The following is a 27090-nucleotide window of genomic DNA, read 5'->3' as shown; positions in this document are numbered from 1 at the left end:
CAAAAATGGTTTAACAAAAAAGGCAAATTCCAAACCAACTTATATATGTAAGGTGTTTGAATGAGATTATGTTTAGAAACACTATTTCACATTCCAAACTTAGTTTATTGGAAACATACTTTGTGGGAAACTGTTATTCAATTTAAATATATAGATATATCCCGATTGGGCTTGGGTCACACATGGATCTACTTGTAGACGGTTTGGAGGAGCGGTCGCCGGCGCTGATCCAGTGGCTTGTAGGCGTGCTGATAGACGCTGGCCAGGCGCCAGTGCTCCGGATAGCCGCCCTGTCCCGCTCCGCCCGCTTGGCTTTGGAACGGCGGCACCAGCGTCTCAATGTCGTAGTTCTTCTTGGCGTACGGCTGCCGGGGGCGTGGCACCACCAGCACCCTGGCCCCTCCTGCACCGCCTCCCCACATCCCGGTTCCATGCCCACAAAGTCCCCGGAGGCGTTGTGCTTGGGCACACCGGCGCGGAAGGCCGCCTTGCTGGTCAGGCAATGGCCATGGCCATGTCCTCCAAAGGAGGGTGGACAGCAGCGTGGAGCTGGAGCCACCTTGTGGCAGAGGCGGCGAGCAGGTCGCCGCAGCAGGACATCCCGTTTGCAGGGAGGACCTCCGGTTGGCCGGCAGTCCATGGTCTGGCAGGAATCCTGCCCAGACTCCGGACCCAAGTACTTTTCCCTCAAGGCCTGGTAGGCCTTATCGCCGAGCATGGGCGACGACTGATACTGCTTGGCCAGCCGATCGGGCATTCCACGTCCGGGTAGCTCCGCCAGGTTCCCAAAGCTCACTCCCCCATTTGGTCCTCCGAAGCCGGATCCTCGCCTCCGGCACTGCGAGGCACTGGACTCCCGGGAAACACTGCGGGCTCTCTGCCTCGACGGGGGGGAATAGTCACAGGCACACGGATCCTCGCGGTCCAAGCGGGCTCCTCCGAAGTCCGTTCTCTTTCTCAGTATATCCTTGTCGAAGAAGTCCGCTTCTCCCAGAGTGCTGGTGAACACCCCTGCCGACCTGCCCAAATCGGAGGAGTGCTCCTCGCGCGGCGTCTTCACACAGGTGAAGACAGCCGGTCCCGCCGAGTCATTGGAGCCATCTATGTGCCTGGCCAGGCGTGGCTCGTCCGCGGGATTGGCTGGCTTGAAGTCCCAGCAAATGGCCAGATCCATGGGACCCATCTTCTTGGCCGGCGCAGAGCCCACTCCCCGGTAGGGATCTCCGTGGCCCAGAGCCCGGGGCACGATGCCACCGCCGGTCTTCGGGCGGAAGACCTTCATCTTGGTGCAGTGCGTGGGTCCGGCGTTGTGGGTCTTCACGCCCACTCCCGTGGCTATGGGATCAATGTCCAGGGCCAGGCCCGCGTGACCACCCGCAATCTGGGCCCGCCGGAAGGCCAAGTCCGCCACGCAGTCGGGCAGCGGCTGGTGGTCCAGGTTGTCCTGGTGCATCCGCTTGGCCAGCTCGAAGTTGGCATAGGCCGGAACCACCGGCGAGGGACACCGCTCATTGGGCTTCTCCGTAATCGAGTGCAGCGGCATCTTCTTGATGAGATCGGGATCCGAGTCGAAGTTACGCACCGCTACCGTGGGCAGTGAGATCAGATCCTTGCCGGGCTCCAAAACGGAAAAGTTCAGTTCACTACCGCGCTCCAAGTGATCCGTGTAGCGATTTTGGGCAGCTGCCAGGGAGGGAAACTCTCGGTATTTAATGGGCTGCGTGTCCCGCGTGTCCAAAGTAAGACGGCTTAGTGGTATACCATCGGAGGTATCCCGCTTCTGGTCGAGGAGCTGCTGATGCGAGGGTAGCCGGAACTGCGGCTCCGTCAAATCCCCAGGGGTGTATCCAAGTTCCGGAAGGGCTGTTTGCGACATGGTTGGATGGTGAAGTTCGCTTTCAGGTTCACTTGTACATTAAGATGGATGCGAATGGAGTTGGGATGAGATGAAGATGAGTTATGTATACACAGATGGGTTAACATGAGGTTAGTGATTCTAATTAGCGGTTAAAGAGTAATACAATTATTAAGATCACAAAAGAAGGGGAGATGGTAACAAGACACCACAAAAAAATAAAACTAATAAATGAAACCAACTAGTTAGGAAATGTAAGCTCCTGTTTAATAAATATAACTTAATATCTATTTAAGCTCCGGTTAAATAAATACAATTTTAAATAGCCCAAAGTGATACTACATATAGAATTCTTTTCCTTAATCAAATGTGTTAAGAATGAAATGGGAGATGGGTATGAGTTATGAAAAGTATTCATTTCATGAGTAAGATGTTACTTATCAAAGCTAATGAAAGTGAATGTGCTAGTGTTAAATCACTACCAATAAATAATAATAAGTTATAAAATATGATAAATAAATTTAATTGGATATTTAATAGACTTCAAATGAGTTTGCCAAATGTTACGAGTGGCCCTTCGATGCCTTCTGCTCCTTCTCTTTGCCCTTTTCCTTGGCCTTATCCTTATCCTTGCCCTTATCCTTTTCCTTTTCCTTCACTGTGTCCTTCTTCTTATCCTTATTCGCTTTTTCAGGAGGAGGATTCGGCTTATGGCGACTTTCATAGGAGGCCGCGGATTCGTTGGCATGCATCGCAGGTCGTGTTTTAGGGAAAGCGGTGATGGTGCGTTTTCGCCGCCTCTTTTCGGTGGCCACACAGGCCACCTTGAATGCCTTGGGTGGCATCCTCACGGTCTTCTCGCTCTAGGAAAGTGGGCAGGTGCAGGTGCAGGTGAAAGTGACAGTGAAAGTGAAAGTTCAGGGTGCAAGTGCTGTGCTAAGTGGGGTACACATGGGTATATCCAGAAAAAACCGATACGAAATGTCTGATTAGTTTACAAGAATCTTTTCAAGGAATGTACATTGTTTAATAACATATCGTTAAAAATATCCACATTTTTAATATCTTTTCAAAATGAAAGCAATGTCGGACAATAATGAACTTCTGGTTTTCTTAATTTATCACAAAACTATTTATATTATAAATAGTAAATATTGATATATAAATGTTTTGTTTATTTTACGTGATAAACCAAATTGCGAAATTACGGTCTTTTTTTCTGGGTGTACCCAATAAAGTTAAATAAGAAACGGTGTAGGAGGCCACATGGTGACCCCGACTCACCACCACTTTGCACTTGGCGCGCTTGCAGCGCTGGCTGAGATCGTGCAGCTCCTGGATCTGCTGGAGGCCCTCGCACTTGGTCTGGCACTTCTGGCGCATCCAGTGGGGATCCCCCTCCTGGCCCAAGGTCATCCGCTGGTCGCAGGCCAGGGCCCTCCGGTTCTCCCGCTGGCAGCTGCAAAGGTCACGCGGAAACCCCGCGAACTTGTACCGCCCACTCAAGCAGGCATCGTAGTGGGCGCAAAAGCTGCGCGTTATCCGCAGCGGAAGTTCGTAGGTCCCTCGATATTGTCCGAAGGAGTTGCCCTCCCTGGGATTGTTGTTAAGGAATAGTGATTAATATTTCACATCACACAACAGATTAGTTCTAGCTAAAGGTATGAATAATGAATCCAAGTTCGGTTAAACTAATACCTTCCAAAATTAAAAAGGTTTAGATATTTTTACAACGGACGTTATATCACGAAATATTAAACATAGTATCCAAGAATAAATTTGTTGTCTCAAGAAGACTTATACAAAATTTAGTCATAATCTCATTTTAGAGATTACTTTCAGAATATTTGGAACAAAAACCTTATTTGATAAGGAAATTTGAGTAATATTTTAGATATATATTCCGAATACGTTTTCTATATTTTTGTTGAGTACTTCCTCAAGTACTTACTTCTTAACTCCTGGCAGCAGATGTCCGTTTTTGGATGCCAGGACCTTGGCGTTTTTCTTGAGTCCTCGTGGGCGGGGGGCGGCAAATCGCGGATACTCCCAATTGTCGAGGCGCTTCGACTGGAATCGGCCCTCAAACTGCAATAAACAGAAGGATATCGACGTCAGAAGGATGGAAACGGGGGCTTAGCCAGGACTCGATAGACACCTGTTAGGAAAACGGCCTCTCGGCTCGAGTAATTCCCTTATTTATGGTCCCCGGGCAAACAAGCCAATTGATAAAAAAGCCCACCCCATAAAACGCATCCGCATCCGAATCGAAAACCGGAACCAACCCCAGGAATCCGGGAATCCGGGAGGTGGGGCCAATTACACGGCGTAATCTCTACGCCGGAACATGTGTAGGAAGGCATTTGTCTAATGCCACTTAATGCCTTGTTTGTGTTTGCCTTTCGAAAGTTTCGGACCAGACGCGTTAAAAAACAGAGGCTCTGATCTTTAAGCCAGAGTCATTTATCAGGAGGATTACCCGCAAACAGGTATAGGAATACGAGAAATATAAAAATCAAATTTAACAATATGCTAGCAATTTATAAAAATGGTTTGTATTGTGAAAGGGATATAAAAACATTCTAACAGCAAAATAAATATCAACAAAAATAAAATAAAAAAATAAACAATAATATATCAGTAAATTATAAAATGAAATGGATATTATGAAATTATAAACTAAACCTTAAAAATAATTAAATACAAATTTATGTAAAATAAAATGTTGAATGTGAAGAAATATTTGGAAAAGGTAAGAGAGACTTAAGCTGAACTTTTAATTAAGATGTTAGGCCAGAGTTAAACACTCTTTGGACTTGACCTATTTTAAAGGAGTGCAACTGTGTAAAATAGACCTTCAAGGCTCTTCGCATCTGAGATGTCTTCCCACGCGGACGGATTTCAATTAAGGAATGCAAATGGCCAACCGCTGGTAACTCGATACTCGGGGAACTGGGATGTCAACACTTGATTGAGGCCTTGATCGATGGGTGGAGTGGGTGCTGTAGTGGGTGGTGCTGTGGGTGGTACAGTGGGCGCTACAATGGGTGATTTGGGGGAGTGACAGGGCACACACGTTCGCAGCGCGTGCCTGGTCACCACAATGGATGTTGGCACTGTAATTAAATTTGCACGGCAATTACACAATATCCACTTCCCCGCTCTCAAGCACATTCCAGCGTGAAAAATACAAATTGATTTTAAACTCAATTAGCAACAAAGGAGCTACAATAGAGATTACAACACTTGGTCCAGATGGATGGGATTGAATGATTCTATTCAGGATGGGATATGATAGAACCGAATAGACAGGATAGTGCGCACCCCTTGCAAGTGTCGAGGTCACCCCTCCACAAAGCGATGATTTTTATGGCAACCCTCTGGGGTGCAATTTATCACATGGTGTCCTTGCACTCGCATCCGCAGGATTAGACAGTCAAAAAGCTAGTTGGTAAACACGTGCAAGGATGGATGGATGGATGGGAAGTGTTGGGTTGGAATAAGGTGCTCGTTGTATCTATCGTTTATATCCTGCTGCACTTGTAGCCAAGGACTTACGGGTGGCAGAAGTCCTGGTCGAGGCGACAACCACTTAAGCTAATTTCACGCTCTGTCGACGACTGTCCTTTGGTCCAAAGTTCCGTATCCTCTGGTTTTTTGGTAACTCCAGCTCCCTTCGATTCCTCATCCAAATCAATTTCCCGAACAGCTGTCGACTTGGCCAATTGGAAAAGCATTAAATGAAACCATCACCAGGATATTTACATTCCAATTTCAAATACCAATTTCTATATATCTTTTGTGAGAAATTCCTTCAGCTCGTCAGTTAACCGATTCCGTTGCGATTGTGTGTGTATATGGGGAAATAACTCGGATCGAAGGGGGCCAAAAGCAAAAGGCCTGGTCCAAAGTTACCGTTACCAAGTAAATAAACTTTAACTGTCGCTATTTGCAAATGTGCAAGGGGCGAAAAGAGCGGAGCAAATCGGCAAGGGGAAATGCGTACGTCACTCAAAAACAAGAGCCCAAAAACAGGCGACACATTTTCCAGGATGTTACCAATTTCAAAAGGCTCAAATTAAATCCTTAGTTAGAAAATATAAAAAGGAATAGCAACTCTATTCAAAATGTTGCATTAGTGAGCGACATAATATAAAAAACACTGGTTGATAATCACAACAAAAAAAACATATAAAAGAAACATTAAAAGTCAATAAATTTATAAGTTATAAATTTAAAATATCTTAAATCTTGAATTTAAAATCTTAACAAGTTACAAGTTTAAATCCGAACTTAGGCTTCTATTAAAGCCAACTCTTTTGTCGCCTGGCTGTTGTTTTTGTTTATAGACGTCTGTACACCCACACCCACAAAAATAGCAGACTGTCGGAATGCAAGCCCCTTTTATCAGGATGGAAAAGGACAGCAAATTGGTTGCCATTGCCACGTTGTTGTTATTATCGTATTATCGTTGCGAAAATGATTATACATATATGGATATATGTACACCGTTACCCGTACCAACCAAATTAGGCCGTTATTTATAGAAAGCTGGCAACTCTGGCAGACAGCCTCCCAATAAAAAAAAGAAATACAGGGTGTTTTAAGCTCACCTGCTGCGCGCTAAAATGCAGGGCCATTTTTGAATTTTTTCCTTCTTCCCTAATTTTGAATAACAAAATACAATTTTTCGGCAAGGCTTTGACTAGTTATTAAAATACAGACCGAGTCTGAAAACTGAAGCACAGGTGGCCCTGTTTTTTCTGGGGGCGGGGCCTTTTCCGCAGGACACGCCCGTTTTAGGGGGCTTGGGGGGCGGTTAGCATCTGGCTTTTCCGAGCAAAAAGGCCAAGCAAATGAAAAACCCAGCCGCACCAGCTGAGGTCTAAAATCAAGCGAAGTTTTCACTCCCAGAGGTTGAGAAAAATCGTTAAAACCCGAAAAAAACACATGACATAGATTTATATTCTGTTTATATGTATATTTATATATTATATTTATTGGATGACTGGCTAGCATACATACCCACACACAGTTTAGTTAGATTATAAACAAATATCACGACTTAAACTCTAGGCAAAAAAAGGTGATTAGTACTAAGTAGTGTTTGTATACCTATGGTTAAAGATTATTTAGACATAACCTATGGCTTAAAGTGTTCTTTTGTATGCTATATATTTATATAATACACGAAATCTCTAGAGTTATAAGATATTGCATTTTGTATTATAGTTTAAGGCGCCGTAAGCATTTGGAAGTTTTACACATAAATCTTATTTAATCGAATATAAATAGGGTAAAAAAACAAATGAAATGAAATTATCAAGAGTACATTTAAAATCTATGACCAATTTACCACCTTCTGCGAAAACGTTCTTTAATTTTCTAGAGGTTTATTTATCTTTTATTGCAATAAGCATTTTAACCTTTGGTCAAAAGTCTTAATCTATTAAAAAAAAAAAAAAAAAACTATATTTTAAGGTGTGCAGTTTGTTTTTCAACAGTGACTAGAGAATAGCAGGCGTTAAAGTTAAAGTTCAGTTTACCATCCTGTGGTTAAGTAATATAAACATAGTCTGGTCAATGTCAATTAAAGTTCCGTTTAAATAGTTTTTAAGTACAGATATTACTTGTTATTCTTTTATCTGTTATAAGAAAACTTTAGTTTATTTGTGGATTCTGGTTATAAACCATTTGGTTATATGTTATAACCATAGGTTAACAAGCCACTTGAATCTTTGTAGGTTTCAGAATCCGAATTGGTGAAAATAATTACATATCTTATGTAGGAATCTCGTAGACTCTTTATCTGGGAAAGGCTTGAACTCTTTCCCTGTTGTCTTGTCCAGTAACTCTTGGTTAAGTGGTATAACCGAAGGTTAGCAAGCCAGGGAGACTGGTGTCCCAGTACTATAATGACAGGTTGGGACACCACGCTCAGTGGGCCAAGGAAAGGCCAAGTTATCCATTTATCTGATACAGGATAACCGTACGCCTTTCCGGCCACGCCCCCTGGACCTGAGCCTGGACTGCGCCGCCCCCCCACCTCCTACGGGGGAGCGAAGAAATTGGCCTCGTTGAAGAGGCAACTGGTGGCGAAGCTGGAGGCGCCGGCGCTGTCTCAGGGGGTCTCCAGCACGTGGTTCAGGTAGGCAATGTAGCAGATGGCCAGCTTGAGGATCTCGATCTTGGAGAGCTTCTTGTCCGGCGGCAGAGTGGGCAGCAGCTTGCGCAGCTCGGCGAAGGAGACATTGAAGGCCTCCACCCGGATCCGTTCCCTCGTGGCGTGGGCCGTCCTGTACTTCAGCGTGGCCCTCCTCCGGCGACGCCTCTCCTCCCGGGACAGGCCCACCAGCTCCGAGGGATCCAGGTGGGCGATGGGCGTGGTCCGGCGACGCGGTGCCGGCGTGGGCGGTGGGGGCGGGGCCGGCTGGGCGGCCGTCTCACAGGCCATTCGCGCCTGGAAGCGCTTATCGATGTCCAAGGTCGTACTGGCCGCGTAGTCCTCGTTGACCAGGTGGGGATTGTTAGGACCCACCATCTCGTCCTCGTCGGGCAAATAGTAGCGACTCAGCGAAATACTCTGCGGCGGACCCGCCGCCATGTGGGTCATGTCGTAGACCATGTTGGAGTTCCTTTCGTTTCTCGGATTTGGGTGGAACTGGCTCCGCCTGCTCCTAAAAGCTGGAAAGGTATTATCGTGGATTTAGGGATTAGGTCATCGGAAGTAATTTTCAATTTGATTTACAAAAATATTTTTGAGGCTTGCAGAGAGGTAATCCTCTAGAGCTTTTCGCATTAGTTCTCATTTGATCTGCATTTTAATTTTTGATTTTAACGTTTGGAATATTTCAAAGTTTCCAACAGCCTGGAGAAAGGTGACCCAAAACGCAACTTCTAAGCCCATAACTTTTCTTACAGATATCCGATTTCCAAATGGCATACTTCAAAATGATTGTGGTTAAATTCTCAAAAAATCTGTATTCTCACTTTATTTTTTATTTTTGGGTCGATTTTTTATCATTTTAAGCAATGTAACCCCTTTCCAAATTTTTAAAAAATGGGTTTGCCGAAAAGTGTTAAAAAAACTGCACCTCTAAGCCCATAACTTTTCTTACAATCATCCGATTTCAAAGTGGCATACTTCAAAATGATTGTGGTTAAATTTTCAAAAAATCTGTATCCTCACTTTATTTTTTATTTTTGGGTCAATTTTTCGTAATTTTCATTTCATTTTCCAAATTTTAAAAAAATGGGCTTGCCGAAAAGTGTCAAAAAACTTCACTTCTAAGCCTATAATTTTTCTTATTACCATCCGATTTTAAAGTGGCATACTTTAAAATGATTGTGGTTTGATTCTCTAAAAATCTATGTTTAAGTCTTGGTTTGTTTTCTTGGGTCGATTCGTTCGACATTTCTATAATCAACCCCTGTCAAAAAACTGATGAAAAAACAGGTATACATTTTTGATGCCAGATTTGAGTACTGAACGATCTGAGTTGCGGAATGTTATACCTTCCACCATGATTTGACCCTATTTAGCTAAGTTATGATGTGCTGTAGATGAAAATTGTTCTTAAGAAACTTTTGTCTTTTACAAAGAAATACGAAATAATATCGAATTAATTCAAAGGAATCCTTAACCCCAATATGTGTAGACCCTCAAATCAAAGAGGTTGGCCACTTGCATTATTTATGGTTCATTTGTGGACATTTGTGATGAAGGGTGAAAACACACCCCTTTCGGCATATTCTGTTTGCGTTTGCTATTATTTTCATTTATTTTTATTGTACTTATTGTGTTTATTGTTTATTCGCAGCATATTTTCACACCTACACAAATAGCAGAACAATCGGCACGTTTATTCGCCCACGGGAGTTGGCAAACCTCAGAAATCGTAACCCCTCAACTTCAAAACTCGAAAATTCGAACACCCTGAACCCTTTTGTTCCTGAGCGGTTTACGTGTGGCTTATATATATATATATATTGGTTTAATGGGTTTTTCTGAAAAGTCGCACAAATTGCATCAAGTCAAATACGTGCACATTGCTCTCTTGGGTTTTGTATTCGAATAAGGAGATTTTGCCACTGAATCGATGGAAATGTGATCTAATTTGAACAAGTTACAGGGCGTTTCGTAAATCTCCAGAGGCTCTAAGCCAATAGTACTTATGTCGGACAGACCACATGTTGACCAACATTAATTAGAATATTAGTTTTCGTTGTCACTTGAATAATTTTGGTATGGCACTTGAGATTGAAATTTCAATTACAATTAGTCGGAAGACTAAAAAATGTTACATTTATAAATTTACATTTAAAAATTTTAATTAAAATATTTATGTCAAATTAAAACCAAAGATATTGTAATTGCAAAATACAAAATGTATAAGTTTTGATAATCTAAAAAGGTTGAGATACTCATATGCTTACGATTTGATATTGTATGTGTTTAGTATTTGATATTCATAATATTCTTTGAAACCATTGCGTAATTTCTGTCCAGCACTTTAAAAACTTTCTTTGGTAACTATTTGTATTATTTTATTTAAAGTAAGCATATAAGTTAAATTTTTAAACTCCAAATCATTGACTGACAACGATTTTGATACTTGATTTTTGTTATATATTTTTTAACAGTTCGTCGTGTAGTTTTTCACTTCTTTAAACTCTTGTTATACCAAAGCACTTAAAAACTTTGAACTTACAGCAGTCACAGGTGCAGAGTATTCCTACGTTGAAGATATCCTTGTTATCCACTTGTCTTTCGCTGCTCGCCTCAAGGATACGTACAACGAACTGACTTTCGGTCAGGAAGCTGCAGCTTCCTTTATAGCAAAAATTCAAACAACCCCATTTTCTGGAAAATCCACCAATGCCAAATAATCCACCCCTGTTAAGAAGCGCCAATTGAAGCTAACAAGATGGCGGTTATTTCGGCAAAAGACCGCCCCTTTTGGCTGGGAAACAACCCCCACGGATGCTGTTGGAGGTTATAAATTCAAGTGCGCGCCAAACTTGAACGCCTTACAGAACGGTTTTAAGGGTTTACAGCAACCGGTTAACAGCGGGCGGTTACTCTTCGTTTTGTTTTTGGCTTGGAGTCGAATGTTCAGAAAATTATTTCACATATCATCGCTTTACAAGATGCAGGCTATTTTAATTAAAACAAATAAAAATATATAATTTCTTTCACTTAAACCAACTATTTTGTTTTTTTATTTTGTTAGTTTCTGATACCTACTAAACATATAATCTGTTCTTTGTATTTGTAAGCCGATAAAAATGTTAATGAAAAATAACTTAAAATAACAAGTCCATAAAATTAATCAAGTAAAAAACAAATAAATTAATATTAAACGATTTCTCTTCAATTTAGTGGAATAAATAAAAAATAATCCTTAAACGGTTAACATTTGTGCGCCCAACAGCACTATCGAGTAAAAAAAGCAGCTGCCTATCGATACTTTGCTTGTTATTGTATTTCATAACTACCTCACCGTGCTGTTTTCTTTGCACTTTCCGGTAAATAATTAAAATAATTAAATAAAATGAACATCGGAAGGCTTATTACACCACTGAGGAGCAGCACATGGTCGGTGCGCAGCTACGGAAAGCACAACAAGAAGTTTCTCTACAACGATGGCCAGAAATTCGAGGGGATTACCTATTATCCCAGGTAAAGGTTTTTTAAAAACATTATAATGTGTTTTAACCGAATGTCTCGCTTTTCAAGGACCCCCGGTCATCAGGATCCCCCTGTGCAGCCGTCTAAACTCTTCCGGGTGCAGCGCATCAAGCCAGTGAAGGGTAATCCCTACTGGGAGAAGCGAATCCTCAAGGATCTGGGCCTCGATGGCAAGCAAAGTGACTTTACGGTGGTCAAGAACATCCCGGAGAACAATGCCCGCCTGTGGAAAATCAAGCACCTGGTGAAGGTGACCCCGGTGACGTTTCCCTATGGAGAACCCACAGCCCAGGATGTCCGGCACACGATACTCAAGGAAAACGGCGAGTGCCTGGTCACAAAGGACCTGGGACCCATAGAAACCCGCCTGGAAGCTCGCCAGGACTACGATGAGCAGCCCAAACGTCTGGACACTGACCTCCTACGCAAAGACGCCCGACTCAAGTGGTTGAATCCCTGGTAGTTAAACCTGTTTCACTTTATTCTATAAAATAGTCTCAAAAATACAATGCAAAATGTGTAAGGGGCATCACTTCCCTAGTTAATGGCCATGCCCACCTTCTTCTCGAGCGTTTTGCAGCCGGAAATGGCGAAAAGGCCATGCGTGCGATCAAAGCTAATTGAAGAGCTCATGATATCTTCGATGATCTGGCGATCGGGCGAGCGATTCCAACGGCGGAACTCGGCCTCCAGGCACTTGACCACATGGACCTTCTCCATGGGCAGGAACGGAATGTAATGATCGATAACATGGGCTTCGATCAAGGTGGTCTTCTTCAGGCCGCCATTCAAGTTGTAAGCGGCCGTTTTCACCAGAGGTTCAAAGTCACTCAGGCGAGTGTCCTCTCGTAGTTTTCCGCCTTTCATCAGATTACCCAGATGATCGGCTATGTGCATGCCCGCCGTATTCGACAGGAAAATGAAGATGGCCTTGGTGTTATCCGTGCCATCGGCAAAGGCGTTGTAGTCCACCAGCGAGGTGAGCGTATCGAAGACCCCACTGGGCATCTTGTCCACTTCGTCGAAGATGAACAGGGATCTTGGGCAATCGCGCAGGTGCCGACGCACTTCCCGATTGATCCGCTCTTTGTACTCGCCCACTCGCTCTGCCTGGGGGAAGTCCGCCTGGCCCAGATACTTGGCCACATAGCTGGACTTGGAGCCCTCCAAATACAGAGCCTGGGCAATCTGCTCCGCAACGAAGTTCTTGCCCGTTCCCGGCTGTCCATGGAAGCTGATGACCAGTGGTTTCCGGGAGTTACTGCTTTTGCTGAAGTGGGCCAATAGGGCCGGAACTATATGCTGGGCCACAATGTGCTGCCCGAACAAGGATCTCTCCAAAGATGCTCGCAACTCTGTCGGGGAACTCCCTTTTTAATTAAATATGCTCACACACACACAGATTCCATACATACGATTGATATTACCCGGAATGCTGCGATCATCGCAGCACTCGGTAAAGCGGCAATACGTGTGCTCCTTGAAATAAGTACCCAGTCCCAGGGCCCCGAATCCGATGGCGCCCATTGTTAAAGGCTCCAGGGATTCGAGGGGCCGGGGCAGGATCACCAGGAGGCCAAGGCACAGCGGCAAAAAGGTTAAAAAGCTCATCTTGGACGCTCTTTGTGCGCTGACTATAACATTAAGAGTTGCAGTCTTGCGCCGGTAAATAAATACCATCCGTCGCTGAAATGGACAGTTTCAAGAAATACCATGTATATGACATTATCTAAAAAAAGCTCTGTTTTTTCCATTACTTATCTAAATTAAAAATGTAATTACATTGCTTTAATAATAATTCTTATTAAATTTAAATTATTTGGCTATTTTTATACCCTTTTTATGTAATTTAGCATCTTAGTAACGGAAAGAAGGTAATAAATGAACTGGATCGGAAATCTATTTCATATATATTTATCATATCCTCTGGTATTAAAGATCAATAAAAACAATGTTTAAGGGGATTAGATGCACAATTAGCCTGGAATTGGTTTCACAATTTAACGAATTTTGCTTGGGACCTAAGTAATGGGAACCCGTGGAAGCAAATTGGTGCTAAATTTCGGAGTTCGCGATTTATAAAATGTCCTGCGAGTCCTTATTGCTCCTACTCCATAAAAAAATACTAAAGCCAATGCAGTGTAACCTTAGCCTTAGTATTTGCATGATTCTCCGCTCTGGTCACACGCCGGCAAGTTTGTTTGGATTTGCCGAATTATTTTTCGATTTGGATCCTCCCGGTCGAATAGCCCTCGTCCAAGATGCGCCTGTGTCCGCTGGCCGTGCTCCTCGGGGTTATCCACCTGCTGCTGGCCTGCAATCACTGGGTCCTTCGCGAGGAGCAGATAGTACCCAAACTGGACTCACCTTTCCACATGCGTGAGCCCCAGAATCTGGCGGCATTTCTGGAGCAGATCAGGTACAGTGAGTACGTGGAGAGGTCCTATCTGGACCTGCTTCGCAAACGGGAGCAAATAGTGGAGCACCTGCGATTCTCCATGAGATTCGGGGAGGACCTGGCGGAGCAGGCCAAATGCGCGATGGATTACTATATGCTGGAGAAACGGATGTCCTATCTGAAGATCACCCCCGAACAGCTGAAGAGGATTAACCTGCCGGATCAGCGACAGTTGCATATCCAGAAAAGTGCCTCCGCCATGGGAATGGAGCCAATTTGCAGTGACTACCACCGTTTGAGTGTGGGACCGGCCACCTATGATCATCTGGAGAGTTTCCGACCGGAGGTCCTGGCTGCCGCGTTCCTGGAACGCGAACATGACACCAATGTCGGGATGGCCACGGTGGAGCTGACCCGTCGATTTGCCGTGGATGGATTACAGCATCATCCGGCGTCCTGGAAATTCCACACCCTAAGCTCCTACTACTGGCGAATGCGGGGAAATGCCAGGGAGGCTCTGCCCTGTGCCAGATTAGCTGCCTTGTTGGCTCCTCCGATATTCAAGGACATCCCTTTGCTGAGTCTGGGGACCATTCTGTTCCGCATGGGCAGATTAGCCGATGCCGACTTGATACTTACCGCTGCCGTGGAACATGCCCCACATGTGGCCGAAAACCATGTGGTCTTGGCCTCGGCTCTGGCCATGAAGCATGATTTCAATCGCTCCTTGCAGCACTTCGATGAGGCCGAGCGCCTGGATCCCAGCACTTTGCCGCGCACCCAGCAGGTGCGGAATTTCATCAGCTGTCTGGAGAACCTCACCAAGAAAACCTCCAAGATGTATAGCTATGTGAAGTACATGAAGAACGAGGTGAAGGAGTTCAAGAAGCTAAAGCACCACATCTCCCAGAACCACGAACGATTGATCCAGCAGCAATTGCCGTTGGGTGCGAGACGACTGCTGCTGGGCTTGGATGCCAAATCCAACAACGACGATCTCCATCGGAGAGGACAATATTGCAGTACGAGGACGCCGAATGGCTCCGATGAACCCGTGCTCTTTTGCGACTTTTATTCGGACATGCAGATGCGGCTGGAAAGCAAGGATGTGGACATCGATGTCCTGGAACGCGATCTCAAGGCCAATACGGATGCGGTCATTCGACAGGTGTCCACCGAGATCCGGAAGCAGTTCAATCTGGAGCAACTGAAGGCAGCCAAGGCACAAATGCCTGCCAAAGCAACCAAGGCCACATAGTAAATGGTCCAAGAACTGGCACACATTCCCCAAAACTTCGGGTCACAAATAGCTTTTGCTTTTAATCTGTTTATATAGTATTAGGTCGTTTGTGTATATATATTAACTGGTTAAGTCTGCAGGAATAGTTTAATCGGACTAGGTATTTAAGCAGGGGATGTTCGAGCGGAGGTTTTGAGTAACACTTCAATCAGCTAAAATAGATAGGCAAATAAATAGCTCGTAAAATGGATTTCAAAAGATTTAGATTCTTAAAAAAATAGATTTTCTTTTTGTTTTTTTTACTATAAAAAGCATTTTTAATATAAGAAACTCCCTAACATTCTGTAAACGCCAAAAAATTAAATTTGTGGCTTAATTTTTTCTATGATTTTGAGACCACACTTCTTTTAACCAGGGAAAGAAAAATAAAAAAGAAATATTTTTTAAAATATATATCTTATGACACATTCGATAAGAATTCCGTAAACTTAGGTTAAAATCAGGGATGTGATGGATTGATCAGTTTATTTAACTTTTGATAGACTGCATTTTATTACTGTATTTGTTGCTATTAAAGCTAATTTTAAATTAAGATTACCTTAAAAAAATTTATATTTCACACATTCGCAAAGAATCCATTTGATATTCTTTAGAATAGTGTCGAGTAACTTTTATGCTTGGTTATAATAATCCACGTTATGCATTAAACTGCCAGGATCCGGAAACCCCTCGAATGCCCCAAAAAAGTTTAGAAAATTGCGACTAGGCTATTGCGTATTTATATTTAACACTAGTTTTAACTCATTAACTATACACCCTGTTCTGTTTCTTATTCTGAAAGAAATTTACGAAAATAACAACAGCCATGAGCTATTCAAAGAAAACGTGGTTCCTGAGTTTCTTTGGTGGATCACCATTGGATCTCCTGGGTTCGAAGGGCCTCCAAAAGATTGGATAGAGTGGCAAAGGAGTGTTGATTACCACCACCATTGACCAGCAATCCGCTCCAGCCGCAATTCCGGGCGCCTTCGTAGTCAAATTCCAGTTTGTTGCCGATATGCAGAGCCTGATCCGCTGAGATTTGCAATCTTTTCAAGGGGATTTCGAAGATTCTGGGATCGGGTTTCATAACACCCGCCTCGTACGAAGTCAGGATGAAATCGAACTTTCCGGCAAAGTCCATGGCGTCGAGGACTTTCGGAAGTGAAGGGTCAAAGTTGGATATGATGCCCACGCACTTGCCGGCGTTGCGGACGCACTGCACCAGTTCCTGGGCTCCGTCAACACTTTTCCAACAGGCTTTGGTCCGGTAAATGGCAATTAGTCGGCGGCCAATCTCCTCCAGCTTCTCGGGAGCCAGTCCCTGGTCTACGCAGCTGAAAGTTTGGGTCACCAATTGAAGCCACCACTGCTGCCACTCCAATCCTGGCGAGAAACGGCCAAAGTTTGGATGCTCCCGGCTCATTTCCTTGAATTGCTTCCGGAAACATCGCTCCAACTTACGGCGATCCACTCCGGTGACCCCGAACTCCTCCGCCGTTCGATGGTATCGAAGGAGCGGATCCTCCAGGCGGAGCAGCGTGTCCGTTACATCGAAGGTCACCAGGCGAAAGCGTTTCAAATTCGCAACGAATTGCGAAGTCAACGACATTTTGGCACGTCAGTGTAGCCAGCTATTTTACAACGGGCATTACGTATACGCATCTGGTATTTTTGAAATAAGAAAATATATTCAAATACTTGTCAGTTCATTGGTTTAAAATTTGAAAATAATTGGACATATGCATGAAAATATCTGTTATGTACTAAGGCTTCAAAGTAAGTGGCTTGGCGATCAGTTTGTGAGTACATAATTCAGATATGCTTTCGTATAGGCCTTAGGTGTGCTTAACTGTTTAACAATCAATTAATTAATTTTTTTAGGTTACTTCGTTTTAATCTTTATCAGTTGTATGGTTTTAAAGTGCTATTTCATGTCATTTTTTTCCTTTGGGTGTGAGCTTTAAATTTATATATGTATAATATTTAACTACATAAACAATAAGCTTCCTAAAAATACTAAATTTTGTATTCTCACTTTGCCCAACACCTGCTGTGTGTATTTGTCGGCATTTATTCGCAGCCCGCCGGCGGGCACACTAAACGAAAATAATTTTGCTAACAAAAAAACACAACAAATTGTGTTGTTAAATGGCCGTGCGAACACAACACAAAAATCCGGCGAAGCGCTCGACTCCAAATCAAGTCCAAATCCTCGTGGCAGTCGGCAGTTAATAATATCGCAGATCGGCCATCGGCCATATCTTTCTACCTTCCAACAAAGATCGCAGCTTACAGAGGAGATCCCGGGAAGATCCAGGGTTACGTGATTGGGATTGGGACTCATACTCATCCGATGCCACGATGAATGTGCGAAAACGGCCACGTCTGGAAATGGAGCTCGGTTCCACCTCCTGTTCCACTTCCAATAATCTCGCTGCTCATCCTGCAGGCGGTAACCTTATAGCGAATATACCCAGTCACACGGCGGACTTATCGGAGGCCCTGGTCGGCCATCAAAGCCTAATCCTCACCAGCGCCACGGGAAATGCCCTGATGAACAGCCAGGGTGCCCAGATATTCCTCACCATTTGCGGCGATGAGAACTCGGAGGACTCCCAGGAATACTATGCCATTAAACAGGAACCCGGCTCCGATTTAGATGTCCACTCGCTGCTGCCCACCAACTTGCAGCTGCCCACCGGCTGTGAGATTTATCTGGTCAAGGATACCACCAGTTTGGTGGGACAGCAGCCCTCGAAGGCTGCGATTAAATTGGAACTGGATTCGCTGAGTGGCGAGAAGAAAAGTACTCCTGGCGGTAGCGTTACTGCCTGCAAGCCCGTAGTTAACCCAACTCCTGCTGGTAACACCACCACTAGTGTCCTCTATGGCTGCCACGCCCAGCGATCCCAGCCGGAAACTAGCGGCGGCAGCCAAACGCCCACCAGCAAACTGGAAGCGTACAAAAAACGGGATGACAAGCGACGTGCCACGCACAACGAGGTGGAACGCCGGCGTCGGGACAAGATCAACAGCTGGATCTTCAAGCTTAAGGAGATGCTGCCCAGTCTGAGCACCAGTTCCAGCTTCATTGAGGCCAGCACGAGTCCCAGTACCAGCGGAAGTACGTGTACGAGCACCAGTACGTCCAGCAGCAGCAGCAATCCCAAGAATGGATCCAATCCCAGCAGTTCGAGCGGACGGACGCCGCCCAACGACTCCAAGTCGCAGATTCTGATCAAAGCCTGCGAATACATCAAGAGCATGCAGGGCGAGATTGACACGTGAGTTGGGAAACGATTTCTCCATGGGAAAACACTATTTTTATAGGACCCTAACTAAATGCCTAAGAAGGGAAATCCAAGTTGGATGCGCTCTTATTGTCTTTTTTAATAGAAAAATATAGTTTTTATAGGGGTTTATGTTTTGATTAGGACATAAACTTCTTGTATTAAGATTTTATATATAACTAAGAAGGCATATATCGTGAAAAACATTTTAGGTTCTTTTTTCAGGAGAAGTAGTAGTTGTTATAGTCAAATTCGGTAAAATGTAAATTTTAAATATATGTAAAATCAGGATACAATCTTATTCTTTTTTAAAAAATTCGTATTTTTTTTGTTTTTTGTAAAAGTAGACTTCAAGAGGTATATATTTACATAACTCTCGGAGTTTTGATCTTCAATCTATTAGTAGATCCTTTTGGATTTTAAATAGGGCTCTTATCAGACCTTTAAATATTTGCATGCTTAGATGGGATGTCTTTTTTACTTGCAGACTTAAATTTGTTTACAATATGTATCAGATATAATGAGAACTGATCTGTATATTTTGATTGCTGCATATGATGAAGGGGATTTTTTGTTGTAGAAAAGAACCCACAAAGCGGTTTTTTTCTTTCTTATCTCATGAAAAATGAGCTGGCTTCTGAAACACGTTATGATTCAAGTCTTAAACATGAGATTTTCATAATCTTCGTATGCGGTTTCCCCCTAAAACAAACAAACCCTGACCAATACTCTGCCAGAATAAACAAACTACTCCAATTTTGATCCACCCACAACAGGCTACGTGACTGTCTGAGGGAAGCGGACGGCTTGAGGGCGAGTAACCAGGCGCTGCGGGAGGAACTGGACCGCCTGAAGCGGCAGCAACAGCTCCAGGAGCGATTCCACACGGCCAGCGGCAGGTCGACCTTTAATGTGACCCTCAACTCGCTGAATAGTTCGGCGACCAGCGATCTTTTCGAGGGAATCGATACGACGCCCAACCTGGCCGCCGTTTCATCGCTGGGATTCAGCAAGCGCGGCCTGCTCATCAGCGATTACGACGAGTAGAAAATAGGTTGGTCCGAAATGGGTACGGGTTACGGGAAAAATGAAAAAAAAAAACGGAGGCGGATGGACAAGCGCTGGCGCCTCCATAAACATACGCCCATCCACCAAAGAATGACGTGCAACGTACACGCAACGCAACACACGCAGTACAATAAACGGACATGACGAGTGATTTCTTGTTATCGCCGCTCTGTTATATATGTTATATAAGAAAGAAGCATATATATTTATGCAGTCGAACTTGGGTGACTCAAAAAGCTGTTCTCAATTGAGTTTAATTAACGCAGCTGCTTTTGTATGCTATATCTGGTATTGGTATTATTCCTGCCCTCCCCTCCAATAACGAGCCCCCCAAAAGAAATCATGAAAATAACGATATAACGAATTTGTACAAGGGAATATGATTTCCATATCTCACTCATTTTCATATTTAGGGCTCGGATATTAAATCACAAACAAATAATGTTGATAAGAAGCTTTAAGGCATTTTTGGTTTTTTTCTATGTATTTTCATTATAATTATTATGTTAAATATATACTTGTTTCGATTTGCACAGCGAATCTATTATTAAGCCACGTTCTAAACTATTTCTCTGTGTTCATCTATGAAATCATTTCGGTTGTAATTTTCACTACAGTGAAATTTTGTATTTAGTATAATATATTTTTTTCAAGATGTCAAGTAAGTAAAGTTTCAATAGCAAGAGGATATCATAAAAATACGAAATAAAATGGAATTTATAGCTGAAAGTGAAAGTCACAAATGAAATATTAAATATATTAGCAACATATAAAAATAGTTTACGACTTAGATTTAAGTTTGGGAAATGCGAGATTGAGTAACAAAAGTTCGATTGTATAGTTGTCAGGTTTTGTTTTTTTTTTTGTGGAGAGCACTCAGATCCTCACGCAGTTTGCCATCATTATATACCTACATATTACCTAGAAATACAAAACTAAACCTAAAAGCGTTAACAATACCTACCTACTTGCATATATACCTTGAACTAATTCATATTTTAAGCATATTTGTGCTTGATTTTTCGATTTTATTGTACTGTTTCTCGCACTAATTACCTACAAAATAATGTAACGAAATTATATTATATCTAGTTATATCGTATATATATTATATATATATATAGACAAGTGTACATACGTAGTGCAATCGATGAACAGTGGGAAATCGAGGGAGATGCGGCTATGTAACGCCGCACTCTTCATCGGGGGCGTGTGCACCGGTACAGATAACGCTATTGTTGATTAAGAATAATATTATATTTGAGCATAAACTTGTTGTGAATGTTATATCACTGTTTTCGATATACGCTGTTTCAGAAGTATACAGAACAAAATGTTTTAAATACGAATAATTTTTAATACTTAAAAAGAATGCCAAAAAACAAAAAACCAAAACAGATTTGGGATTGTGAGAGAGTACGGGGAATTGCATTGTTTGACCCATATAACGCCGGCGAGAGCCATAAAAATGGGATCTTGTGTTACTTGTTGCTATCTATATACAGTACATACAATAATATCACATTTCTGTCATTTGACAGCTAATAATTCTATTCAATTTCAATAAACGAACTCAGTAATGGTTAACACACAATCAATTTCTCATTCAATGGAATTGGTAGAATGCGGGCGTTGAATCATTTGGAATATGGTGGCTTATTTCCACAGCTGCTAGTTGGGTATGATTAAATACCATTGAGTCACGGTTTTCAGCCTGGAAACACAAAGACCACATTCTTATCAACTCTAAAAGAGAGAGCCGTTTCGTTAAAATTTGTATTACTTCTGTTTGGTTTCAAAACATTTCTTTAGAATATATTGCAATGATTCACTTTAATCTTTTAATTCCTACGTTTAGTTAACAATTTGTTATGCCTTTGTTTCTTCCCATCTCATTTCTGAAATCATTTATAAACACATCACTTTAATATAAATTTATGCTCCCCAAAATATGAGTAATTTTTTTATTAAATAGTTCACACAAAATGCAGTACTTGGTTAATAACAATTAATAAATATTTAAAAAAGGTTTACAAGTCTTTAATTTGTAATCGAAGCTATACATTTAACAAGAGAATCAGTAAAAAGCCGATTTTTAATAGAGTATAATAAAGTGTAAAAATGTCAAAAAATATCAAAAGTTAAAGTACCACACGCTTGGCGTAATCACCCACGTGGAGCAATCCATGGTGCTCGGAGGCGATGTGCAGATTGGATCCACTCATGTACCCCACATTAATGTGGGGATTCTGCAGCTCTGAAATCAGAGTGGAGCAGGCGGCTGCCGGATCTCCAGAGCCGGCCAGCATACCCTGTTGGGAAAACACGAAATATGATTTAGTGTTATATGGTTTTATCAGCTTTAGTGTTTTAAATTCAAGAAACATGGATATTGTATGAGAAAACATCTGGGGATTCATTTTTAAACATTATCATTGAATTTGTAACTGAAAAATAAAAAATGTAATTCATTCCATAGGCAAAAACTTGATTAAAAGATCTTACATGCTGCTTTAGACTTGGTATCTAATTTTTTTTGTTTCAAAATAGTATTAGTTGATCCATAAAAGAAACTATTTGAACTTTGCTTGTTTTTGCACCCAAATATTCGTTCTTTTTAACCTTGTGTGCCACTTACCGACCAAAATTCGTTGCCGGGAAGGGCATTTCCATCCCAGGCATAGGTAACCACGGGCAACATGTCCTCTGCCAGTTTGTCGGCGGGATTACGATTCGAATTGCGGATGCGTATGCCTCCTTGGGGATGTTCGTCCACGGAAAAGAGGGCTCCATCGTAGAGGTCTCCCACTCGTGCCGAATGGAACCAGGAGAAGTGCACCACGCCGATGTGACCGAGTCGTTTGCCCAGTGCCCGCAATCGATCCTCGAAGGATTCGAAGAAGGTCCGCGTCTGTCGCTTAGATGCCCTCCAAACACCCAGTCCGATGCCCACCACATGGATGTAGGCGGGCTTACCAATCTTGGCGGCCCTCGACTCCGCCTCCAAAAGAAGGGTATCAAAACTGATGGCATATCGCTTGCGCATCATTTGGTGATCGAAAAACCCATCATGAACCTTTTCAAACCGATCGTCTTTTTCGGGTACTTCCCCGTAAATAAAATCCCTCGGCTCGCCGTAGAATTCTCGCCAAATTCTACGAAGATCCCCAGATGGAGTGGAGGTGTTCGTCGAGCCGTATCCCCTGGCTTGGGTGTTTTGTGTCTGGGTAATCATAATATCCTGGTACTCCATTACATAGGGACGCTCGAATCGGGCTCCAATCAGACCGATTATCACGCCCTCGCGTTCGATTGTGTTCTTATTCTGGGTCACCTCGCCGGCATTCTCCCTGCGTCCACTGTTGATGAACTCCGAGTGGGTGGAGACGTAGAGCAGGGCGGCCAACTTGATCTCATCGTAGCTGAGGACGGAGGTTAGTTGCAGAGGGTGCTTCTCCGCGGCAGTGCCCACGTCCTCGAAGCCATTGAATCCGATTGCTCCATCCATGGTGTGATAGTAGTCCCCTCCGCCGAAGAACCACACACATCTCTTCGCCAGAAGACGCTGCACGAAGTCCACCACAGTCATGTTCTGGTACATACTCTTCTCCTGGTCGCTGCCTGCAAAGGTTGTGGTTACAAAACTTTGAAAAACCGTTTATAATTGCCGTGATATGATGGTCTACTTTTAGGTGCACCTACCGTACTTTAACTTGTGCTCCAGAAAAGAGATGTAGAGCAGGAGGGTGCGTTCGTGAATCACCGGATAGGCGGATGCGATCTGATCCCGGATTCGCTCGCTTCGATCCGCCGGTTGCGCCTTCACCCGGCAGCTATCGATGGGAAACTGAAAAAATAGGGTATTACATGGATTATCAGGGATTATCGAGGGATACCAATGTATTACCGGGGCGGGAAACTTCTCGGATAACTTTTTGAAATCATTCAAATCCAAAGTAATATTGGGTTTTTCCACTTGGCGACATTGGTCAAATAACCGCTCGGTTAAATCACTCTCCGAAAAATTCACTCGAGAATTAGCCCAATAATCGGCGGATTTCGTACACATTTCCCCCATCATACGACTTATTGTGACTAGTTGAAAAAATGATCTCAATAGATTTCCACGAACTCCAAATTTCTGCATTGATAAAAATAGACGTTGCAACGTAAAAGCTTACGTTGATTTGCGCAGTGCTGCAAAGCGATTTCTGTGACTGTATTAAATCCCATTTCCACTGGCTTGTGTCGAGAGTAGTAGTAGTTAGACCCTATATATTTTTTTATATATATTATATCTTTAAACTCTTTTTTAATAAGTTTGTATACTTCATGGCACACGTTGGATTACTTTTATTATTATAAAACATTAATGGTTTTTATAATTAACTGAAACATTCATAAAGTGGCATTTTCCCATTAAATATGTGTCTGAAAATATTTGCTATCCTATTTCACTCCAAAGTTTGTCTTTATTTTTGGTCTTAAAAATATATCCTTCTGTTTTGTAAATGATTTCTCTAATAGATGCTATAGAAATCTCTTTTTTAAATGTTCTCGAGATGAAAACAAATCAGTTTGAAATATTTTCAGCCACTAGTTACTTTTTACAAGGTATTTTATTTTAATTACAAAAGGATGTTAATCGTTTAAATTTATTCTGAGACTGCAACACACATTGGGCACACACTCCTTTGCTCCTATTATCCTGGTTTTTTGGACGAAATAGGCACTACACATTTTGCAATGATTCACTTTACTCTTTTAATTCCTACGTCTAGTTAACAATTTGTTGTGTCTTTTTTTTCCCATCTTATTTGTAAAACCATGTATAAACACATCACTTTAATATAAATTAATACTCCCCAAGATATGAGTATTTTTGTATTAATTAGTTTACACAAAATGCAGTACTTGCTTACGTAGTTTAATTAACACTTGATAAATATTTAAACAAGTTTTACAAGCCTTTAAAGTATAGTTGTTATCGAAGCTATACATTTAATAAGGCAATCTGTAAAAAGCCGATTTTAAATAGAGTATTATAAAGTGTAAAAATATCAAAAAATAGCTAAAGTTAAAATACCACACGCTTGGCGTAATCACCCACGTGGAGTAATCCATGGTGCTCGGAGGCGACGTGCAGATTGGATCCACTCATGTACCCCACATTAATGTGGGGATTCTGCAGCTCTGAAATCAGAGTGGAGCAGGCGGCTGCCGGATCTCCAGAGCCGGCCAGCGAACCCTGTTGGGAAAACACAATTAACAATCAAATATGATTTAGTGTTATATGGTTTTATCAGCTTAAAATGTTTTAACCTAAAATCAAGAAACATTGATATTGTATGAGGAAAAATTTGAGGATTCATTTTTAAACATTATCATTGAATTTGTAACTGAAAAATAAAAAATGATAATCAATAGATCTTACATGCTGCTTTAGACTTGATATCTATTATTATTGATTGTTTCAAATTAGTATTAGTTAATCCATAAAAGAAACTATTTGAACTTTGCTTGTTTTTGCACCCAAGTGTTCTTACTTTTCAACCTTATATTTGTACGTAATTAATCTTGTGTGCCACTTACCGACCAAAATTCGTTGCCGGGAAGGGCATTTCCATCCCAGGCATAGGTAACCACGAGCAACATGTCCTCCGCCAGTTTGTCGGCGGGATTTCGATTTGAATTGCGGATGCGTATACCCCCTTGGGGATGTCCGTCCACGGGAAAGACGGCTCCATCGTAGAGGCCTCCCACATGTGCCGAATGGAACGAGGAAAAGCGCACCACGCCGATGTGACTGAGTCGTGATCCCAGTGCCCGCAATCGATCCTCGAAGGATTCGAAGAAGGTCCGCGTCTGTCGCTGAGATACCCTCCAAACACCCAGTCCGATGCCCACCACATGGATGTAGGCGGGCTTACCCATCTTGGCGGCCCTCGAATCTGCCTCAATAAGGAGGGTATCAAAACTGATGGCATATCGCTTCCCCATTATTTGGTGATCAAAAAAACCTTCCGGAACCATTTCAATCCGATCGTCTTTTTCCGATACTTCCTCGTAAATAAAATCCTTCGGCTCGCCGTAGAAATCTCGCCAAATTCTACGAAGATCCCCAGATGGAGTGGAGGTGTTCGTCGAACCGTATCCCCTGGCTTGGGTGTTTTGGGTCTGGGTAATCATAATATCCTGGTACTCCATTACATAGGGACGCTCGAATCGGCCTCCAATCAGACCGATAATCACGCCCTCGCGTTCGATTGTGTCCTTATTCTGGGTCACCTCGCCGGCATTCTCCCTGCGTCCACTGTTGATGAACTCCGAGTGGGTGGAGACGTAGAGCAGGGCGGCCAACTTGATCTCGTCGTAGCTGAGCACGGAGGTTAGTTTCAAAGGGTGCTTCTCCGCGGGAGTGCCCACGTCCTCGAAGCCATCGAATCCGGTTTCTCCATCCATGGTGTGATAGTAATCCCCTCCGCCGAAGAACCACACACATCGCTTCGCCAGAAGACGCTGCACAAAGTCCACCACAGTCATGTTCTGGTACATCCTCTTTTCCTGGTCGCTGCCTACAAAGGTTGGGGTTACAAATAAGTAAGTAAGGTTACTGATGGATTTACATTTTTTAATTAAATGAAACTGTTTATAATTGCTATGATATGATGGTCTACTTTTAGGTGCACCTACCGAACTTCAGCTTGTGCTCCAGAAAAGAGATGTAGAGCATGAGGGTGCGTTCGTGAATCACCGGATAGGCGGATGCGATCTGCTCCCGGATTCGCTCGCTTCGATCCTCCGGTTGCGCCTTCACCCGGCAGCTATCGATGGGAAACTGAAATAGGGTATTACATGGATTATCAGGGATTATCGAGGCATACCAATGAATTACCTCGGCGGGAAACTTTTCGGATAACTTTTTGAAGTTATTCAAATCTAAAGTAATATTGGGTTTTTCCACTTGGCGACATTGGTCAAATAACCGCTCCGCAAAATCACTCTCCGAAAAATTCACTCGAAAATTAGCCGAATAATCCCCCATCATACGAATTATTGTGACAAGTTGAACAATGATCTCAGTAGATTTTCGCGAACTCCAAATTTCTGCATTAATAAAAATTGAATGGTCCAGTGCTGCAAAACGATTTCTGTTACTTTATTATATTCCATTTCCACTGGCTTGTGTCGAGAGTAGTAGTAGTTATAGGGTCTAAAAACATATATATATATATTTTTAGTTCAATACTGTAAACTGGTTTTTTTTATCTTTCTGAGATTTCCCCTCCTACTTTTAATAAGTTTGTATACTCCACGGCACACGTTGAATTACATTTATTATTATAAAACATAAATGGTTTTTATAATATAACTGAAACATTCATAAAGTGGCATTCCCCCATTAAATGTGTGTCTGAAAATATTTGCTGTCCTATTTAACTCCGAAATTTGTGTTAATTTTTGGTCTTTTAAAAATATATCCTCTTGTTTTGTAAATGATTTCTC

At 42.7% G+C, this 27090-nt stretch overlaps 10 protein-coding genes across 10 annotated transcripts; 3 read left to right on the top strand and 7 right to left on the bottom strand.

Moving 5' to 3' along the window:
- Nucleotides 1–84: 84 nt before the first annotated feature.
- LOC108045314 lies at nt 85–3195 on the bottom strand. Its single transcript, XM_017124601.2, is given in 3 exon segments — nt 85–418; nt 421–1907; nt 3140–3195. Coding segments are annotated over 2 exon segments (1686 nt in total). The 5' UTR covers nt 1877–1907; nt 3140–3195; the 3' UTR covers nt 85–188.
- LOC108045316 (protein Flattop homolog) lies at nt 2358–6578 on the bottom strand. The gene is made up of 4 exons (XM_017124602.2): nt 6469–6578; nt 3807–3943; nt 3140–3449; nt 2358–2718 (listed from the first exon to the last, which is right to left on the bottom strand). The coding sequence occupies exons 1-4, from the start codon at nt 6493–6495 to the stop codon at nt 2419–2421; spliced, it is 774 nt and encodes a 257-aa protein (XP_016980091.1). The 5' UTR covers nt 6496–6578; the 3' UTR covers nt 2358–2418.
- A 293-nt stretch (nt 6579–6871) lies between these two features.
- LOC108045317 (helix-loop-helix protein 1) lies at nt 6872–10641 on the bottom strand. The gene is made up of 2 exons (XM_017124603.2): nt 10567–10641; nt 6872–8539 (listed from the first exon to the last, which is right to left on the bottom strand). The coding sequence occupies exon 2, from the start codon at nt 8478–8480 to the stop codon at nt 7977–7979; it is 504 nt and encodes a 167-aa protein (XP_016980092.1). The 5' UTR covers nt 8481–8539; nt 10567–10641; the 3' UTR covers nt 6872–7976.
- Nucleotides 10642–11332: 691 nt separating this feature from the next.
- On the top strand, nt 11333–12091 carry LOC108045378 (39S ribosomal protein L30, mitochondrial). The gene is made up of 2 exons (XM_017124692.2): nt 11333–11537; nt 11595–12091. Exons 1-2 carry the CDS (start codon nt 11410–11412, stop codon nt 12007–12009), a joined length of 543 nt encoding a protein of 180 aa, XP_016980181.1. The 5' UTR covers nt 11333–11409; the 3' UTR covers nt 12010–12091.
- LOC108045377 (torsin-like protein) lies at nt 11987–13215 on the bottom strand. Its single transcript, XM_017124691.2, has 2 exons — nt 12962–13215; nt 11987–12901 (listed from the first exon to the last, which is right to left on the bottom strand). The coding sequence occupies exons 1-2, from the start codon at nt 13155–13157 to the stop codon at nt 12084–12086; spliced, it is 1014 nt and encodes a 337-aa protein (XP_016980180.1). The 5' UTR covers nt 13158–13215; the 3' UTR covers nt 11987–12083.
- A 507-nt stretch (nt 13216–13722) lies between these two features.
- LOC108045365 lies at nt 13723–16068 on the top strand. The gene has a single exon (XM_017124675.1). The coding sequence runs from the start codon at nt 13808–13810 to the stop codon at nt 15200–15202; it is 1395 nt and encodes a 464-aa protein (XP_016980164.1). The 5' UTR covers nt 13723–13807; the 3' UTR covers nt 15203–16068.
- On the bottom strand, nt 15948–16876 carry LOC108045366 (rhythmically expressed gene 2 protein). The gene has a single exon (XM_017124676.2). The coding sequence runs from the start codon at nt 16833–16835 to the stop codon at nt 16095–16097; it is 741 nt and encodes a 246-aa protein (XP_016980165.1). The 5' UTR covers nt 16836–16876; the 3' UTR covers nt 15948–16094.
- Nucleotides 16877–17316: 440 nt separating this feature from the next.
- On the top strand, nt 17317–21178 carry LOC108045345 (nuclear pore complex protein DDB_G0274915). Its single transcript, XM_017124643.2, has 2 exons — nt 17317–18510; nt 19293–21178. The coding sequence occupies exons 1-2, from the start codon at nt 17588–17590 to the stop codon at nt 19561–19563; spliced, it is 1194 nt and encodes a 397-aa protein (XP_016980132.1). The 5' UTR covers nt 17317–17587; the 3' UTR covers nt 19564–21178.
- Nucleotides 21179–21514: 336 nt separating this feature from the next.
- Nucleotides 21515–23754, bottom strand: LOC108045343. The gene is made up of 4 exons (XM_044460979.1): nt 23492–23754; nt 23287–23431; nt 22223–23205; nt 21515–21896 (listed from the first exon to the last, which is right to left on the bottom strand). The coding sequence occupies exons 1-4, from the start codon at nt 23729–23731 to the stop codon at nt 21726–21728; spliced, it is 1539 nt and encodes a 512-aa protein (XP_044316914.1). The 5' UTR covers nt 23732–23754; the 3' UTR covers nt 21515–21725.
- A 494-nt stretch (nt 23755–24248) lies between these two features.
- LOC108045344 lies at nt 24249–27049 on the bottom strand. The gene is made up of 4 exons (XM_017124642.1): nt 26480–27049; nt 26278–26422; nt 25177–26159; nt 24249–24832 (listed from the first exon to the last, which is right to left on the bottom strand). Exons 1-4 carry the CDS (start codon nt 26630–26632, stop codon nt 24662–24664), a joined length of 1452 nt encoding a protein of 483 aa, XP_016980131.1. The 5' UTR covers nt 26633–27049; the 3' UTR covers nt 24249–24661.
- Between the last annotated feature and the right edge of the window lie 41 nt (nt 27050–27090).

The sequence above is a fragment of the Drosophila rhopaloa genome, unplaced genomic scaffold, assembly GCF_018152115.1.
Source record: "Drosophila rhopaloa isolate 14029-0021.01 unplaced genomic scaffold, ASM1815211v1 contig_3, whole genome shotgun sequence".
NCBI lineage: Eukaryota > Metazoa > Arthropoda > Insecta > Diptera > Drosophilidae > Drosophila > Drosophila rhopaloa.
The sequence above is the reverse complement of the archived record's forward strand: the minus strand, read 5'-3'. Positions and strand labels throughout refer to the sequence as shown.